An 18,504-nucleotide genomic window follows, 5' to 3' on the forward strand; every position below is an offset into this window, starting at 1 on the left:
AGTAGTCACCAACATCAAGACTGTCATTCAGAGAGCAACAGAGAGCCTGTCACTGGGACTGGAGTCAGGGATCAGACTGAGGCCAGCACAAGAGGGACTGAAGATGCTGCGAGGGTCTTTGGAACCTGCAGGTCCTCTAAGAAGGGGTCCTCCAAAAACAGGGTCACCAAAGTGCAAGGAAAGAAAGTTGGAACCAGAGAGCCAGGAAGGGAGAGGAGAAGGGACAATAAAGGCACAGAAGGATGTGTGGCATCCTTAAGAGTTCTCCAGATTTTTAAAAATGTATTCCCAAACCACATTTCCTTAAATATATGGATGTATGAATGTTGCCTTTTAAGTTATATATGTATTACTGTTGTGAAGGTTTGAAGGTATGCTTCAAAGCATGTCGTGTAACTAGATAATAAAGTAGGTTTCTGCTTAAGCTATTGCTAAAAAGAGATTAAACTCATAATTTTCTGCTTCACCATCACAAATATTCCCAGGGCAAAACTTCTGCTGTTCCTTAAAAGATCTCTAAACCTACAGCTCTGTCAGGTCAGTATGCCAGCTTTGGGATGGTGAGAATGTTCTGGAATTAGAGAACTGTGGTGGTCGTTGAACAATCACGTGAATGTACTACAACCACCTAATGGCACTTGACTAAATTTGTGGTATGTGAATTAGATCTCAGGTTTTTTTGTGGGGGGAGACATGTCTGGGTGTAAAGTCAAGCTATGAAGCTTGGGACAGAGAAGTGGGTTTGAAGGCATAACCTGTGAAAGTCTGTTTGAGAGTTGGGACAGCTGGTCAGTCTGGAAAGTGACGAATCCCCATTTCTGTGGCTCCTGCGTCAGGCGCTGGATGGTGGAATGAATCACAGCCACACTCTGGAAGGTAGAGGAGAAGTGTCCACGTGTTCAGTCAGATGAGGCTCCTCAGGCGCCAGGCCTGGAACTCAGGACAGAGCCAGTGGTGTCTGACAGTGCTCCTAAGTGGCTGTCCCAGGCCTTTCCCCAAATTCCCCTAAAAAGCACCTTACTGTGTGTGTCACAGAGACAGAGTACATGCTTATCACACAGACCCCGCTGCAGGTTTCTCCTGGGCCAGAAGCAATCGATAACCTTTGTTGTCTGAAACCGGCCGCCCACACACTCATCCTGCTTGCGTGCCACCAGCGTGCAGTGGTGTGCACGGTCCCTGGGCTCACGTCAGGCCTGTCTCTTAGACAAGGTCCACATCAGCCACATTCAGTCTTACCATTTGCCTCTGCTCGTCTTTCCCCCGGGGAGTGATCTCCATGCTGGGCTGGAGAAGGACAGTAGCTCCTGTAAAAGAGAAGGAGCAGGAGGGAGAGCCCTGGTGACCACATTGGTCATTCTTCCCAGTTCCCACCGGACTCTGTGATGTCCTTAAGCCTCTGTCACCTGGCGAATGCCTGGGGAGCCTCCAGTGCATGTTATCTGATGTCCGTGAGGCATGATAGCCGGGCCCTCCAGCATACCTGGCTCCAGTAACCCTGGGGACCTGATGGATGTCAAAGTCATTGTGTTCCTGCCCCCACTTGCCTGGCCAGGGGGAGTCAGACAGGCCCCTCCCCAATGCCCACTCAGCTGGCCTTGGGTTTCCTGGGTTGATGCTTTCTTTATAAAAATCTTCCTCCCATAATTGAAGTATTTTGAAGATTCATGACTTCATCCAAGCCGTATCATTTCTGCACTTTCCCTCCAACTTCTCCAGTACGCACATGACGCCCTCCTTGACCTTGAGCTCTGAGCCTTCACTCCCCTCTCCCCCACCCTCAGCTGAATGCAAGAATGTTCAGAGGTGAAATGATTGGATAACCTGATCTGGGCTCCAGGCAGAATGTTGGTCTCATGTTGACCCCCCACCCAAAGGCCATTTCAGACCTCGTTGTGTCTTTCTGGACTGTTCACCTGGTCTACAGAAGCTTCCTTGCCCCTTGTGTGACCTCTACCTACCAGTTCCAAGAAAGGTGTTGAGGAAGGGAACTTTCCTGCCAAGACCTCTGAGACTCCCTGGGGATTACAGGGGACTTGGCTCTTTTATTTTGTGTTTTACTGAGACAAGCAGATCCAGAAATTAGTATTTTCATTTGTTTTAGTCAGCTTTTCCATTGCTATGATTAAAAGACCTGACAAGAACCACTTTGAAGGGAAAAGTATATTTTGGTTCTATACCTCTGGGCCCAAGGTGAGGCAGAACATCATGGTGGATGAGTGTGGTGGAAGAAAGCAGCTCAAGACATGGCAACCAGGAAGCAAAGAGAAGAGAGAGAGAGAGAGAGAGAGAGAGAGAGAGAGAGAGAGAGAGATCGATCTTTCCAACCATGGACAAAATATAAACCCCAAAGTCTTGCCCCCCAGTGACCCACCTCCTCCAACCATACCCCACTTACCTGCAGTTATCACCGAGGTAATCCATTAGTGGATTAATCTACTGATCAGGTTTACAACTCTCACATTCCAACCATTTTACTTCTGAACATTCTTGCATTGTCTCACACATGATCTTTTGGGGGACACCTCATATCCAGATAATAACAACATAGAATCACACTGTTTTTGACCAGAAAGAAAGAGTGGCTCGATATGCTTCAGTAATCATGTCGAGTCCTTTAGGCAGTAAGTGGCTAAGAGTGAGGACAGCCGGAGGAGTCCTTATAATGCCTTGCTGTGCCCACTTTAAAAAATTCTCTACATATTTAACATATTTGGAAGCTGAACCATATTAAATATCTTTTAAAATTCAGAAGTAGCTTATAAGACCAAGTTCAGCATCCCCTGGGATAATCATATGAAGGGGCCTCATTCTGTTCTTGTAGTTTTATGACCACAATTGACTGAGCATATTGTTCACCACCTGACCCCAGAGAATTAGGACCAGTTTTGTACATGGCTGTGTAAAACAGTTTTCAACTTTCTGTGCACAATTTGCTAATTTCCTTTAATCCACCATACCCCCGTGAGCATTACTGAAATACTTTTTTTTTTAATGTTTAAACAGGTCTCAAGTTCTGTGCTAAAAGATTGGTTTTATACTTTCTTGGGGGAAAATGGGCTGGACTAGGGAATTGACATTTTTGGAGGTGACAGTATAGTAGCTGATGGTATTTTCCTATGCTTTTGAGAAATCCGTTGTGGCGATTCACTTTTTGTGTTATCCAGAAAGGACTTGTGTCTAATGTCTGCCTGATATCAATTTTTCTTTTCAGGTGACCTTCCAGGTCACTTCTCCATGCACCAGTGACAGGCATTATGAGCATCTTGGGCGCTGCTGCAGCAGATGTGAGCCAGGTATGCCAGCTTCCGGTACATTCAAGTGTTTGCCAAGGCAGGGGTGCTTTGGCTGTTTTCTGTTTTGTTTTGGTTTTTCTGTTCCACCAGATGAAAAAAGAACTTGGATAGACTTTCTTCAATAGATAAAATCTCCTAAAAATAAAACCAGTTTCAAAAGCTGGTACTCAATTTATGCTAAAACACAATTTTCCAAAACACTATTTCTTGAGAAGGTAGGGTTTATACAACCATGTTTTAGCACTTTGTGATTCAAACTCTCCAAATGTGAGAAAATAATTTTAAATTGGTTTCACAGGAATTTTATTTTGGAATAACCATACTGGAATTGTCATTACTGAATCACCCAATCCTTGTTAGACCTTCTCCTATTTACCTGTCGAGGGGCACTCGAGAGGACTTGATGCCACCTTCCCAAGGCTGTTCTGCCAGAGTGCAGCCAAGGAGTTCTACACCCCTGAGGAGGCCCCAGGCCACTGGGTCCTCCCTCTCTCATTATTCTGAGGACAGGCGGGGAGTCACGTACCTTATAACAAGACCCTCTGGATGTTTCAACTGCAAATATTCCCTGGATGTGCAGAACCAAGGTCTGGTGATTTTTAAGAGTGGGTTCACATGCATGAGTCTTGATCAAATCAAGTTAACCCGAAGCCCACAGCATTAACCACCCAGAGTGAAGGCAGAGGGGAGTTTGAAGATGGGCGCTGGGAGGGGATAAGGAAGTTACGTTTGCTTACACACTTTATTCCAAGTGGGTTCCACCAACACTTCAAGGTTTTCGGACCCAGTTTAAATCTTTAGTTCTACTCATGAGCAGAGTTATAGGATCCTAAATGTGACTGGTCTTACCTTTAGATAGGTAAGGGACAGCTGTGACCACAGCAGACCCAGAAGGGGACCAAAGGAGGCACAGCCAACTTGGGACAGGATATTTAGCAGTGTCTCAGCTGCAGTCCTCATCTCACGTACAGCATTCTCTCAGGGTCATCTTGGGATCATGGTCATGTAAATCACAGCAGCAGACTGATGTTTTGCTTATTTATTTGGTGTTGGGGACCACAAACATGCTAGGTATGTGCTCTTTTCTCGAGCTACATACACTCCAGCCAGTGTATTCTTTCTTGTTGTTTTGTTGTGGTTTTGGTTGATGTGTTTTGGGATATTGTTTTGTGCCAGGCTGTGATTATTGTTTTTGATTGGTGCATTTCTCCCCCTTCCAATTTAAGGAAAGTACATGTCCTCCAAATGCACTACTACCTCTGACAGTGTGTGTCTGCCCTGTGGCCCGGATGAATACCTGGATACCTGGAATGAAGAAGATAAATGCTTGCTGCATAAGGTTTGCGATACAGGTGGGTTAGTCACATCGTATGTCATCTTTCTCCTTCAAGTCTATACAAGCTTTTTAAGATATAGCCAATGCCATTTCTTTTGAAGGACACAGGAAAAAGTGAAGACCCTGGACCCCCAGGAAGATGGGTTTCAGATCTTCAAAGCCCTGAGTTAAAGCTCTTCATTGTGAACTCTTGTTCTGGAATATGTTTTTGTTGCCTTTAATCATGAACACATCTTACAGGGGACAAAATCTTTTTACGAGTTTTGAATTGTGAATCATTTGATCCTCCCTAAACCCTGTGTACCCTGTAAGGTGCACATGCTTGTCCCATTTTAAAGATGAGGAAACTGAGGTCGAATGACTTCTCCAAACCTAACAGATGAGAAGCAGGACTCAAAACCCATTTTCTGACTTATACCCCTTTTTCCTACATCTTAATGTTTGATTAGCTCTTAAGTTTGATCTCCTTACCAGACAACTTTAATTTTTTTCCTCAACTTTTTAAAAAGTTATAATTTGTAGGAATCAAGATCAAAATATGTTTCTTAAGTCTCCTAACCTGAAGGGTCCTTTTTCCATTCCGTTATCATGTGAAGAACCTGTGATATTATCTCTATGGAGCTTCCAGTCTGGATTTGGCTGTTTACATGCCTTTAATGTCATTTAACCTATTTTCTGTCCCTCGTGTTCCCTGTAAATTGACTGTTAAACCTAGAAGACTGATCAGATTCTATTGTGTGTGTGTGTGTGTGTGTGTGTGTGCTTTAGCTTTGTTTTTGGCAAAACACTTTCATACATAGTATAGTTCATATGTATAATATAATATTGGAATCACAAAACGCCATCATCTTTTTGTGATATTGGCAGCTGCTTTTCAATAGGGGCTGCAGAAAGGTGACATTGTAATTCTGTCATTCCTTTCTTCCTTCTTCATTTTCCTCATCAACTATTCGTTACCCTGAAGTGCAGTACATATAGGAAAGGCAGAATATATACTTGTAACTTTTTATCACTTTTCCAAATAATGACTTGATATTCCAGCTTTCTCCCAAGGATTCGTGTTAATATTATGAACTCATGGATTTAAATATACTTGAGGTGTTTCACTCTATCACAGTCTCTATTAGTTTTACTGGTGCTCAGATTACCCCACCTCTCTGAGGTGGCCCCAAATCTTCTGTACAACCCTATATCTTTAAGAGCTCCCTTGATTCTAGGCTTACCTTGGACATTTCCTGCCAGAGCTGTAAACAGTCGTTATTCCAAGGATTCCTGATTGTTTTTAGTGCAACATTATATTTAGGACTTGAGTGGGGTTGCTAGGGATCCATTGCTGCTGGGTCAATTTTTGTTTATCGGCTTTCCCCCCACCATTGGACAAAACTACTTTTAACAGTACTTTTTTTTTTTTTTTTTTTTTTTTGCGGTGCAGGGGATCGAACCCAGGGTCTTGTGTTTGCAAAGCAAGCACTCTACCGACTGAGCTATCTCCCCAGCCCTTAACAGTACTTTTTAAAACCATAATTTTTCTAATGTGCTGGAGACAGCTGTCAGATTTGGGGCTGGAGAAGGTCCATGGAAACTCCACTGAGCAGAAGCATCTGATCAAGTCTTTTATTTCCCACAGCTTAGTAATGACCTTGACTCATTGCTGTCTCTTGGAAATAAAGATTCATTCTGTCTACTGCCAAATTTGATTAAAGCCTAAAACTGGTTGCATTCAAATATTTTAATATACGTCAAAATTATTCACCACTCCACAGATTTACTTTCTTACAGTGGAGTACAATACTGAGAGTACTTAGAATTTTCCCGAGAAATGGCATGTGTCCACATATGGTCTTGTGTACACGTTTCTGCATATTGGCCTTGGTACTGCACAGCTGACCTGGGCTTGGAGAGTGGGCACAGAAGGTAAAAGGGACCTCTACAGATTCACTATGCTCAGGTCCAAAATGAATGGAAACAGTGTCCCTACTTGCTGGTGTAACTTGAGCCCATGAATGGTTTGTTTCTCTCCTTCTCCCTGGGAGTTCCTGTATTTATTCAGGAACATAAGGCAAAAAGTCCATTTGAACAATCCAAGTGAGTGGAGTCACACAGGGATTCCAGGTCTGTTTTAGATAATGTAATGTCTTTATAGTGTGTGTGTGCGCGTGCCTGTACCCTGAGTCTCCAATCAAAGCAGTTATGTTCTATAGTCACCAAAAACACCGAATGGCTAACCCTGAAACACTGCCCTTGGGTAAGTACAGGGTTGGGTCCCTGCAAACCCCTGGTCATGACGCTTTTGTCCACTGGTCGACGTGCAACCTGGCTTTCTGTGTGTCACTGTTTACTCGATGTGTCGTTGACTCCTTAGCATGGCACTGACCTTCAGCACAACTCCTGCCAGTACAGTTTATCCAACATGTGTGTGTCTTCCCCGTCAGGCCCGACGCAACCTTCCTGCACTTGGGACCTAGACAGAACTTCAGCACTGCTCTGGGGTCATTTTAAACAGAAAAATCACTAGCAAAAACACACACACATGAAAGAGAGAGAGAGAGAGAAATGTGGCAGACTGAACACAGAGAAACTGTGTCAAGGACCCGCATCTCCAGTGTGAGAGCTGGGCTGAGAAGTCAGAGCGTCCAACCTCTGCTGGAACCTGAGTGTGGAGTGACTCCTAATTTATGTGGTTCTGCACACATCCACAGGTGACTGCAGAAGTGCTGAGTGTTGATTTGGGGGTTACAAATACATTATGGCAAATAGGTGAATTCATAAGTAGTAATCTATAAGGAATGAGGTGTGTGTGTGTGTGTGTGTGTGTGTGTGTGTGTAGTTTACAATAGATACATTCCCTGTAGCTGTATAGAGGAAAAACTGGAGGGGGCCAGGAGATTTGGAGTAAAAAGACAAGCACTTGAAAAAAAGAGAAAAATGTGTTAACCTCCCTTTGAAGTCAAGACCAATCCCCAAGCATGAAGCATGCCTTCCTCCTGCCTCCGTACTTTCTCCACTTAGCGAACCACCTGAGACCCTTCAGGAACCCAAGATGAGTCCTGAATCTCCAGAAACTCCGTTCTCATGGGTCCAGACTAGCCTTGGTGTTAATAATACTGATGATATTTGAGTGTACTGTGTGGTGTGACTATTTAGCATTTGCTAAAATAGTCAGTGGTCATTCATGCCCCAGTCCTGAATCTTGCTACTAACATGAAAACTGACTTTTTAGACAGCTCACAAAACTGCTGGTTATTAGAGAAGGAGAGGAAAAAAGAAAAGAAAAGAAAAAAACGTGCTAGCACACAGGAAGTGCGAGGAGGAACTTGGGAGTTCCTTAAACCGTGTCCCCATGAATCACCCTGAGCCAGCCAGGCGGCCTGCCGGGGTGGTTTGGGGCCGGGCGCTGGACAGCTGCAGGACTGGGGCCGTTGCGTCAGTGCCTCCCGCGCTCGCGGGCTGCTGACCTGTGTCTTGTCTCCCGCAGGCAAGGCCCTGGTGGCCGTGGACCCCGGCAACCGCACGGCCCCGAGGCGCTGCGCCTGCACCGCCGGCTACCACTGGAGCCAGGACTGCGAGTGCTGCCGCCGCAACGCCGAGTGCGCGCCAGGCTTCGGCGCCCAGCACCCCTGTACGGTTGCAGAGCGCGCGCACCCGCTGCCACCGCCGCGCTGCAGCTTTAATAACCGCGTCGTTAATGCTCTAGGGAGCGCAGGGGACCTGGGGGCAGGGGTCGGGTGGGGGAGCTTGGACTTTCCAGGAGCTGCAGGCGCAGGCCAGACCTGGGAATGAATCCCCAGCTTTCTCCAAAGAGAGTGTCAGCCGTCAGCTACAGTGCCCTTGTCACGCCCCTGTGGCACTCGGGGTCCTCCATCTGTGAAACTCTAGGTCAAACAGGACAGCGCAGGGATCCGCCAACATTTTTTAAAAATTGTGCACCCCCTTAGAAGAACTTTGAAAAAAAAAACATGCTCCTCTGGGCGTGTTTTAAAGCTGACACCTACGGTTTTTATTACAAATTTAAAAGAGTGACTTAGTTATCAGGGAATACAACTGCAATGCTTTTTTAAAACAGTCCTCGGAATGTAAACAAAATAGCAATTTGATACCCACCACCATCCATTTAAACTAGTCTAACTGTTGGAAATTTACAAGCTCCTTTTTTCCTTTGGTGTCCACTCCACCTTCCCTACAGAATTTTATCCTAGTAGATTTTTGCACTTGGATTACTAATCACCCTATTATATTCCTCTACATAAAAAATAGGTACCTATTTAATATCTCAATTTAAAAAAGTATTGGGACACACTTTTCAAGGTTAAAAATATTCCCTCCACCCCAGACTGATTGTCACCACATTTATTATTACACAGTCAACCAAAAGTAAATATGTTTTGCTATATTATAATCATAAAAGTAAAAGCTTTTGGGTGGGAGCAGTGGCACACACCTGTTATCCCAGTTACTCCAGAGGCTGAGGCCATAGAATCAAAAGTTCAAGACCAGCCTCAGCAATTTAGCAAGACCCTTTCTCAAAATAAAAAATGAAAAGGACTGGAATGTAGCTCAGTGGTAAAGCAAAGCTGGGTTAAACCCCCAGTATATAAAAAGAGCAAAAGCTTTCGAATTTCACAAGTGGGCTTTTTTCCCAATTATATATTCATAATTGAATATTACTTATTGCTAAAATGCAATAGAATTGAACATCAATTCTGTTTCCACTTTCTGTTGTTTCGGAGAGAAAGACTTCTGTTATGGGAGTGTCCCTCATTCTTTCAGTCCTTTTCTGAGTTAGAGGTCTCCAATCACTCAGTGACATTAAGTTATCCTTAATGATCTATCATTTGAGAACTCAATTATGTCTTTCAATTTTGTTAAAAGGAAAGAAATAGAGATCCTTTAGATTTACAAAAGTGTTTCTTAGAATCATTTGCTTTCCCTGTTTCAAGGAAACATAACAAAGCAGTTTTTTCAAGATGTAACAAATGATTATTTATGCCTGTTCATCTTTCACTCAGAAGCACTTTCTTTAAAAGCCAAAATTCTTGCTGGATGCAGGGGTACACCCCTGTAATCCCAGAGGCTCTGGAGGCTGAGACAGGAGGATCAAGAGTTTAAAGCCAGCCTCCACAATTTAACAAGACCTTAAGCAACTTAGGGAGACCCTGTCTCCAAAAATAAAAAGGGCTTATCACTGAGTCCAGTTGGCACAGTCAGCCCATATTTTCAAATGTATTGATTAACCCAGGTATACTTTCTCTTAGAAAAAGCCTAATTTTTTAATTTTAAAAACACACCTCTATCACAGCTAGCTCCCTCTGAATTCTGATTCTAAGAAAAAGCCCAGAGCCTTTCCACTAGTTTGTCACCTGCCTGAAACAGGTGCTGCCACCTGCAGGTTCCTGGTAGATGCTGTTTGCCTTGCACCTCTGGGAATAATGTGGATCTGACCATAGAGAATAGAGGGACTGACGTGGGTGAATGAATCTTCCTCCTGCCTCACCTGGCGGTACATTTGAACTCAGAACAGCTCACCACGGTCCCAAATTCCCATTCCCACGGCCACATTTTTGCTAGATGGGATGCCACAAGTACAGAAAGTTTTCCATCACCAGTGCTTCTGACTGTCGCTCTGATATCTCTGAAGCTTGGCCCTCTGGCAGGATTGGGGGGAGATGCAAAGCATGCCCTCCTCTGTAGGTAGGAGAAGCATGATCGAAAGAAGGAGAAAGAAAGAGCAGCCTGCAGGATGCTTCTGACCTGTCAGTCTTACCAAGTCCAGTGTGTGGAAATTAATACCTTTAAAACTTCATAATCCTGGAAATGCCTTGGGAAGCCTCTTTGTTTTTGAGGGCTTCTCAGAAGTTCTAGATTGTATTCCCCTTTTAAAAAGTCGTTTAAATTAATGTGACCTATCAGATGTTAACTGGCCTTTATTAACATAATATCATGGCAAATCTTATTGTCAAATAAAGGGGCAGGTGCTTTACTTACTGAGCCAAATTGCAGAAGTTAAGAATGTACTTTCTATCTGACTTTGGACAAGAAAATTTAATTCCTTATTTTCATGTCATATTCATGAAAATAAATCACAGAAGTGCTACTGATTTCAAGAGTAATTTGTGGTTTTGGTACCACCAGTTGCCTGATGGATTTCTTATAGTAGTCACCAAAGGGTCAGCATGTGCCAATTGCAGTAAAGGTAATAGAGGAAATCTAAGGCATTTCTCATTTTAATAATATAGTTTATGAGGACTATGAGTGAGTCAAGTCAAGATTACTAACAAGGATCAACTCCTGCGTTAAGCCCTGTGGATTAAGGAGGGGTCCAAAATTCATCCCACCCCTGGTATTTATAAATAAAGTTTTATTGGAACATAGCAATGTCCATTTGTTTTACATTTTGTCTATGATTGCTTTTGTGATGTGAGTAGTTGCAGCAGAGACCACGAGGGTTCCACTGTTCAGTGCTTTACAGCAAAAGTTGGACACCAACCTTTGGTTTTAAAGGAAAGAGACCCACAAGGGTTTTTTGTTTGTTTTAGAAACCTTTTTTGATACTTCAATAATATTTGAGCATGTGAGGTTAAGCTGACAACAAGGGATCATAACAATAAATTTCCCTTAAAAGTAGTAATAGAGTTGCCAGTCCCTGCAGAAGGAGGCTGGGTTAGCCATCCATCAAGGCAGAAAGGGGAGAGAAGAGGCACTTGCCTAAAACCGAGCCAGACGGCAAAAACAGGAGACACCGGCTTCCAGACCAGGAAACAGCACGCTGGTACCCAGGACAGTGTTCTGTCCAGCAAAGGCTCAGGACCAGAGTCGCCTGGACCTGGAGTCAGATAGTGGCAGTACTGACCTGCTAGCTGCCTTTCTGATCACAGTTCTGCAGCTCACCCCGGCATCAGAACTGCTTCCTAGACCCAAGCAGGGGCTTTGGCAGCGGGGTGGGAGTTGGGGAGAGAGGAGCAGGGGGCAGAGCTCCTCCGGGGCGTCCTGGCTGATCTCTAAGTGTCCTTACTTGTCTCTGTTGGTTTTCGTGACAGTGCAGCTCAACATGGACACGGTGTGCAGGCCTTGCCACGTGGGCTACTTCTCAGATGCCTTTTCTTCCACAGACAAATGCAAACCCTGGACCAAGTAAGTGACCACAAAGGAACCAAAAGAGTTTTTAAGTTTTAAACAGTACAACTTCTACTCTGGTCTGGGTTGAAAAAAGGCTGATTCCATTCAGTTTGGCTTCCTCTCGGAAAAAGTCTGTCAATTCAGTGTGGGAAAAATGAACCAATGGAGCCAATTCTTAGCCAGAAGTGTACGGGCCCTTCATGCTACTTTTTAGATTCAATAGGCTGTGACTTATAGTTGCAGCTTTTCTTTTCCTTTTTCTAACTTTATTTGGTTGAAAATGATTTATGATTTGTGTTTGTGTGTGTGTGGTGCTGGGCATTGATCCCAGGGCCTCCAATATGCTGGGCAACTGCTCTACCACTGAGCTGCACCTCCAGCCGGATTCATGACATTTATTATCATTTACTTACCACCCCTGCTTTTTCCAATTTCCCAACACCGTGGTTTATTCATCGGAAAATTGTGGATATGTATTGTGCATATGCAGGTAGAAACTATCTATATAAATGTTTGCACAGTATAAACACCTTGAGTTTTTTTTTACTTATTTTTTGAAGCTCTTTCTATATTCATTCACAGGTTCTTTGTAGCGCTTTATAGCTGAATAGTATTTCTTTCTTTTCTTTCTCTCATTTTTTTTTTTTTTTTTTTTTTTTTGGTAACAGGAATTGAACCCAGGTGTGCTTAACCACTGAGCCACATCCCCAGCCCTTTTTATATTTTATTTTGAGACAGGGTCTTGCTAAGTTGCTCAGGACCTTGCTAAGTTGCTGAGGCTGGCTTTGAACTCATGATCCTCCTACCTCGGCTTCCCCACCCACTGAGTTTATAGGTGTGCCCCACCGTACTCGGCTCTGAATAGTATTTCACTGCAGAACTGTGCCATAATTTGTTTAATAAATAGGGACTGTCAGTAGAGACTGAAAGAGATTTACAGTGTTCTCAGTATCTCACAGTAATAACTAATTTTGTAGTAAATTATCTCATAAACAGTTTGAGTATTTCCTATTCCAAAATGCTTGGACCAGAATTATTTCTGATCTCAGATTTTTTCAGATTTTGGAATAGTTGCATATACATAATGAGATGTCTTGAAGAAGGCAACAACTAACCACAAACTTCATTTATGTTTGATATGCACTATATATATATATTTATTTATATTTATTATTTATATTATATTTATTATTTATTTATATATATTTATATATTATTTATATATATATAGCCTCAAGGTAATATTATACAATATTTTCAATTATTTTTATGAATAAAACTAAATTTAGTGGTCTGGGACTTCCTCATTGTGGTGTCATGTCAGTGCCTAAAATTTTAGATTTTCAAGCAATTCAGACTTTAGGAATGCTCAATCTATACACTTAATGGCACACTTTTGTGAGTCTGTCTGTCCTGGGTCATTGCATACTAGTTATTGAATACTAATAATCAATGTAAGGATTCTTTTACTCTCTAATATATTCTTATTCAATGTTGATTTTCTGATCCATTTATCCAAGTTTTATATTGAAACTTTCGTTAACTTCAAAAGTTTTTCACGTAGCCACAGGAATTGAAGCACTTGGCTCCACTTTATTGAAGCCCCATCTGTGCCCTGCTGACCTTGCTCTCAGGAGTCCCAAGAGCTTTGCCCACCTCTGTGATGGTCCACTTCCTCGAGGAAGGTCCTGGGAGTCTGAATTTCAGGAAGACACAGGCCCCCTCCCGAGGAAGCTGGCAATCTATTGCAGTGGAGTCTTTCATTCGTTTGGTGTTTTAAACAAGAATACTAAACCAAAGCACTTAACTACTTTTCCCTCTGCAGTTGTACCATCCTTGGAAAGACAGAGGAACATCCTGGAACGGAGAAATCAGATGTGGTTTGCAGTTCTTCTCTGCCATCTAGAAAACCACCGAAGGGTACGCTTGACAGAGCCCGTGGGAGGGTAGATGCGCTCAGCACTGTCAGCTGCCTTTCTCTCCCAAAATCACAGGCTGCAGCTGCAGGGATTCCTCTGTCCCTTTTCATTTCATCCTAACCCTGGCAGCTCAATATTTCATTTGTATCAGTATTTCAATGCCAGATATGTTGATTTTGATTTTATTGATTGATTGATTGCAGTGCTGAGGTGAACCCAGGGCTCTGTGTATACTAGGCTACTTGATAATTTTTTTTTTTTTTTTTTTACATTGGATGTGTATTCATGCACAAAGAAAAGAAAAGAAAGCTGCAAACATAAATGAAAATGCCGGGACATGGAAGGGTGGTGGTGGTCACAATGAGAGTGTCCATGGGGAGATTGGTCATCAGCCAGAGGAAGCCATTCATGAGCATTCAGAAGTCATTATTCGTGGAACATTTTGTAGATCCAATTAATCTCATACAGTTTCAAAGACGCTGGTTAACAGAGATGCTAGTTACTCTGGATGAGTGGGTCAGTGTAGGTGGGTCTGCACATTGGAAGAGATAGCAGAAGTGGCAAGAAGACCCTTCTACTAAATCAAGAGAATGCAAGCCACAGGACAATAGGGTCAACAGGTTGTGGCCAAGAAAATCAGGAAATGGAAGGTTATTTTGAAATGAGAGAAGGAGAGGAAAGGTCATGGTCCAGGAAAGCAAGGTGTGTGCTATAGAGGTGCTAGCAATGAAGTGTTGGAGGAGGGATGAAGGAGGTGGGGGCGTCCACACGGCATCACAGAAGAGTAACAGAAATGCTTCCCAGAGTGGCTGTTCTGCTCTCACAGCCAGCAAAACCCTGGTGCCATGTTGGTCTTTGGACAGCAGTCTTTCAGCTGGACAGTGAGGGGTTCTGGAGGCAAGCAGAGATGAAGCAGGGTGGTGGGTGCACATGACTAGAGTTGTTCTAAAGTAGGGACATAATGATGGCTGGGGTTGGCCTCCGGTGGAGTGGAGCCCGACCAGCAGGGTGGGTGAGGTGGGGAGCCAACCCTTCAGACTGAGCGCTCTCAAGGTGGCAACTTCAGTCAGACCTGGGGCATTTCCTACTTCCATTATCCCAGACCCACATCTTTATTCTGGGATTGGATATACAGGGTTTTGTTATTAAACTTAATAAAATTAAATAATTTTAATGCCATCTTTCTCCTTTTCTTCCAATACAGAACACCGGATTTACTTGCCCAGTTTAATTATTCTGCTTCTCTTCATATCTGTGGCCTTAGTTGCTGTTGTCGTCTTTGGTGTTTACCACAGGAAAAAAGGGAAAGCACTAACAGGTATTGTGTTTGTGCTGGTGCTTGAAAGTTAATCTTCCAGGCAAATGCTTTGGAATAGGAGTAGATTGTCCACCAACTATCCATGGGACCTGCTTAAATAAGTGCCTTGAGATGAGTATACTTAAAGGCAAAGCACCCTTCGTATCTTAGTCATTGTTCTCTGGCAAAATAAAATACAGGCAAAAAGCAAGACAAGAAGCCAACATCATGCCTGTCTGTATATGAGCTAACAAGGATATCCTAACATTCAGGACACTGAAGACTTGTGAGTGTGAGTTTAGGTTGTGCAGTATTCAGCAGCACACATACAGGGAGTTGCGTGCATTTATCCTGGAATATATCCATTTTTAATGTACCCACTTAAAATAGAGAATGTGCAGACAAATGGTGGGTTTTGATTAGGGTGTTATCTTGAAATGTGACTCTAAAATTATGAAAATAAGTTATATTTAGCCAAAACAAGGAACCCAAGCTTAGAATGGAAAATCAGTGTTACTTTTGAGAGTGTCTTTAAACATCACATCACATTTGACTTTTATATTACAAAACTAAAAGAAGAGTCACTTTTATTCAAGAGCTCACGGCTGCCCTAGGTTTGCTAACTAGGCTTCTTAGTACTTCACTGCTCAAATCGTTCTCTTCTGAAGCACCTGACATGCCCTTCCCGGCGCTCACCTGTTCACCTCGTGCACCTCTGCTCTGCTGGGAATTGGTCAGTTCTCCCACATCAACTCCATGAACTTCATGGATCCCTGTATGTCTTGTTATTTTTATTAATATTTACAATGCCTAATATAACACTGAGCAGTCAGAATATTAATTAAAAAGCCAGATGGGGATTGAAGATGCAATTGTTATGCAGAGAACAGTGTTTGAGTGGGGACCACCTTTTTAAAGAGGCCATTAATTACTGAGGTGTAGCTAGCAGCAAGCAAACTCTAGGGTCCAGTGATGGGGAAAGGAGGATTGGAAAATAAAGATCGACAGACACAGATCTTGAAGATAAGGTTGGGATCAGGTGGAGCCTGCTCTCTGATGGAGATACAAGTCTAAAGAATTATGCCAGCAATCTTTATTTATATATGTCTTGTTATCAGGTTAAAGACTATGCAAGCATTATTCTTTGTATTCAGGAATGTTACAGAAGCTAGGACATCTATGTAGCTTTTCTGCAGTAGCAATCCATGGGTGCAAAGTGCAATGTTAGGAGCTTTGTGTAACTCTCAAGAAAGTTCATTGTTAAAAGTTGCTATAAGGAGGGCAGGAACTGGAGAAGCAGAGCTGGTGAAACATTGTGGTTGTCTAGCATAAGAATTCCTTAGAACTGAGAGGGCTCTTGCACAGAGCCTTCTCATGCAGGACGTTGCTACAGCAGCTAGGCATCCTGTGCCTTTGCACAGAAACATTCCCAGAAACCTGGCATGCATGCCACAGCCATGAGGGCATCAGAGACTTCTGATCCCAGTAACTGCTCTCCCATCCTCCACTGCTCCCAACACTGAGGGAATTAAAGTTATTGTCAAAAAGAGAGGAGAGGAAAAGCCAAAGTCCATGGAAACCAAGGTCTCATGGTATAAAGGTTTTAGCCATGAAGTGAAGGAGGAGGGATGAAGGAAACGGTAGAGTCCACGCTATGTCGTAGATAGCAGAAATGCCGCCCAGGGTGGCCTGGGAAGTGATGCATTTTCACTTCCTTGACATCATAGCAGGGGCTGGATGATGAGGCCCCATTGTTCAGACAGTCAGGACCACTTGAACAGCCATGTGTTTGTGAGACGACGGGCTTCCTGATATTTTGCTTTATGTTGTTACCGTTTAATAACATTTCCCACCCTATCTTATTGAGAAAACAATAGACCTACCAGTGCCTTCAGGAATTGTGACTGTTAGCTTTGTCCTCATCCCTTCATTCCACAGGTCCATCAAGGACTGGACAGGCACTTGGCCTCAGTGTGGAGCCCCACAGACCAGTGCCCTCCTGGTGGAGGTGTCTTAGTGGCAAGGCATATGTTGGGATCTCAGAGTGAAACAGAGAACCGAAAGGGTAGGAGTTGAGCACCAGGTAGAGAGGCAGAGGTCTGCCTGGTCTTGGGGTCAGCCAGGGCACCTCAGAGGAAGAAGTGGGTGAGCTAAGACCAGAAAGAGCAGCTGGAATTTACTAGCCTGAAGGGACTCTGAGAGCATCCCAAGCATGCCCACTGAGAGGACCACGTGAGGGGGAGCGTTGGGGGGGGGGCGTGAAAGAGCAGGGAGCAGAAAGTTGGGGACCTGGCGCAAGAACAGCCAGATGCCCCAGCCCTTCAGACCTACTGAGGAGTTTGCTCCTTATTCTTAGCCCAGGACGTCAAGGACAGCCCTCTTGTTTTAGTGTAGAAAACAAATTTGGGGGTGTAGTCCGAGTGGTGCAGGTGCACCATTTTGAAAGGCTATTGCCCTTGTGTGGTGGGGAGATGATCATGGTGGATCTGTGCACAAGTATTGTTTTTAGTACCTTTGTGCTTGTCTAAAACTGAGTACAAGGAAAGAACTGTGCCTGTCCTTTTATTTGGGGTAATTTATTCTGATTGAATTTCAAAATTATGGAAAAGAAAGAAGACTAATGGTGGTGATGATAGCGGTAATCGACATGTGTTGGAAATTTACTGTGTGCCACCAAGGTTATGTATGTTGTACATGTACTCAGGGAGTCTTCAAAAGCACTGTGAGGCAGACACTATGATTTTCCCCATTTGCTGATGAGGAAACTGAGGCTCAGGGATGTTCAATAAACTGTGCAAGGTCACATCATAGTCTAGAGCATAAATGAGATTACCTGGAGGCACTGCTCAGGCACCAGGCCAGGCACATTTCAGGGCTCAGTGGGTATGAGGTAACTGGCATCATTATGAACTGCCGTTGTCTTCCACTGAAGAACTGATGACTCCTAACTTCAATCTTAATTGTTAACATAAAATTGAATATTTGAATATTCGTTGAGGTATAATATGAATGCAGTTTTTAAAAAAATCATAGATTCGACTTTTTAGACTTTATCACTTCTGTTGTATAAAAGTTAAAGGCTATGTCCTTGGCATATGCCACAGAGCATATTTTTCTGAGAACCAAGAAGACATAGTAGAAACGGTCTGGGGGGCCGTCAGAACTCAATGAATCTGAGGCTTAGCTCTCTAGCAGGCACCTCCCTTTTATTGCATATATTTGAGCTAGTTTACTGGAAAATCAGTCTCCTAGACATTTTCTTTTTGCCTTACCAGGCTTAGCCTGGTCCTCTAAGTCAAAGAAAATTTGTTAAAGGAATAAGAATGCCCATAGTCATTGTGGGCACTCTGGGAACCCCAGGCATGCCCACAGATATTCAGTAGAACACTAGTGGGCCATGGTTTGCTTTACACAGGAAGTTCTGTTTTTGATAGGAACAAGATGCCTTTGTAGCCTTTAAGTCATTCATTTCTATATTTACCGTTTCTTTCTTTCTTTTCTTGTGTGTATGGTGCTGGGGATGGAACCCCAGGGTCTGTATGC

General features: G+C 43.4%; 1 protein-coding gene across 2 annotated transcripts in view; it reads left to right on the plus strand.

The window, feature by feature from the left end:
* TNFRSF11A (TNF receptor superfamily member 11a) overlaps nucleotides 1-18,504 on the plus strand; it is a 53,238-nt gene that overhangs the window by 18,649 nt on the left and 16,085 nt on the right. Inside the window, exons 2-7 of one of the 2 annotated variants that reach the window (XM_079109021.1) lie at nucleotides 3,215-3,296; nucleotides 4,523-4,648; nucleotides 8,108-8,251; nucleotides 11,667-11,760; nucleotides 13,571-13,665; nucleotides 14,869-14,982. In XM_079109021.1, the coding sequence (XP_078965147.1) occupies nucleotides 3,215-3,296; nucleotides 4,523-4,648; nucleotides 8,108-8,251; nucleotides 11,667-11,760; nucleotides 13,571-13,665; nucleotides 14,869-14,982 (655 nt within the window). The remainder of the gene's footprint in view (nucleotides 1-3,214; nucleotides 3,297-4,522; nucleotides 4,649-8,107; nucleotides 8,252-11,666; nucleotides 11,761-13,570; nucleotides 13,666-14,868; nucleotides 14,983-18,504) is intronic. The other variant, XM_079109022.1, reaches the window with a different exon arrangement.

Source organism: Sciurus vulgaris (genome assembly GCF_902686455.1).
Source record: "Sciurus vulgaris genome assembly, chromosome: 13".
In the NCBI taxonomy this organism is placed as follows: domain Eukaryota; kingdom Metazoa; phylum Chordata; class Mammalia; order Rodentia; family Sciuridae; genus Sciurus; species Sciurus vulgaris.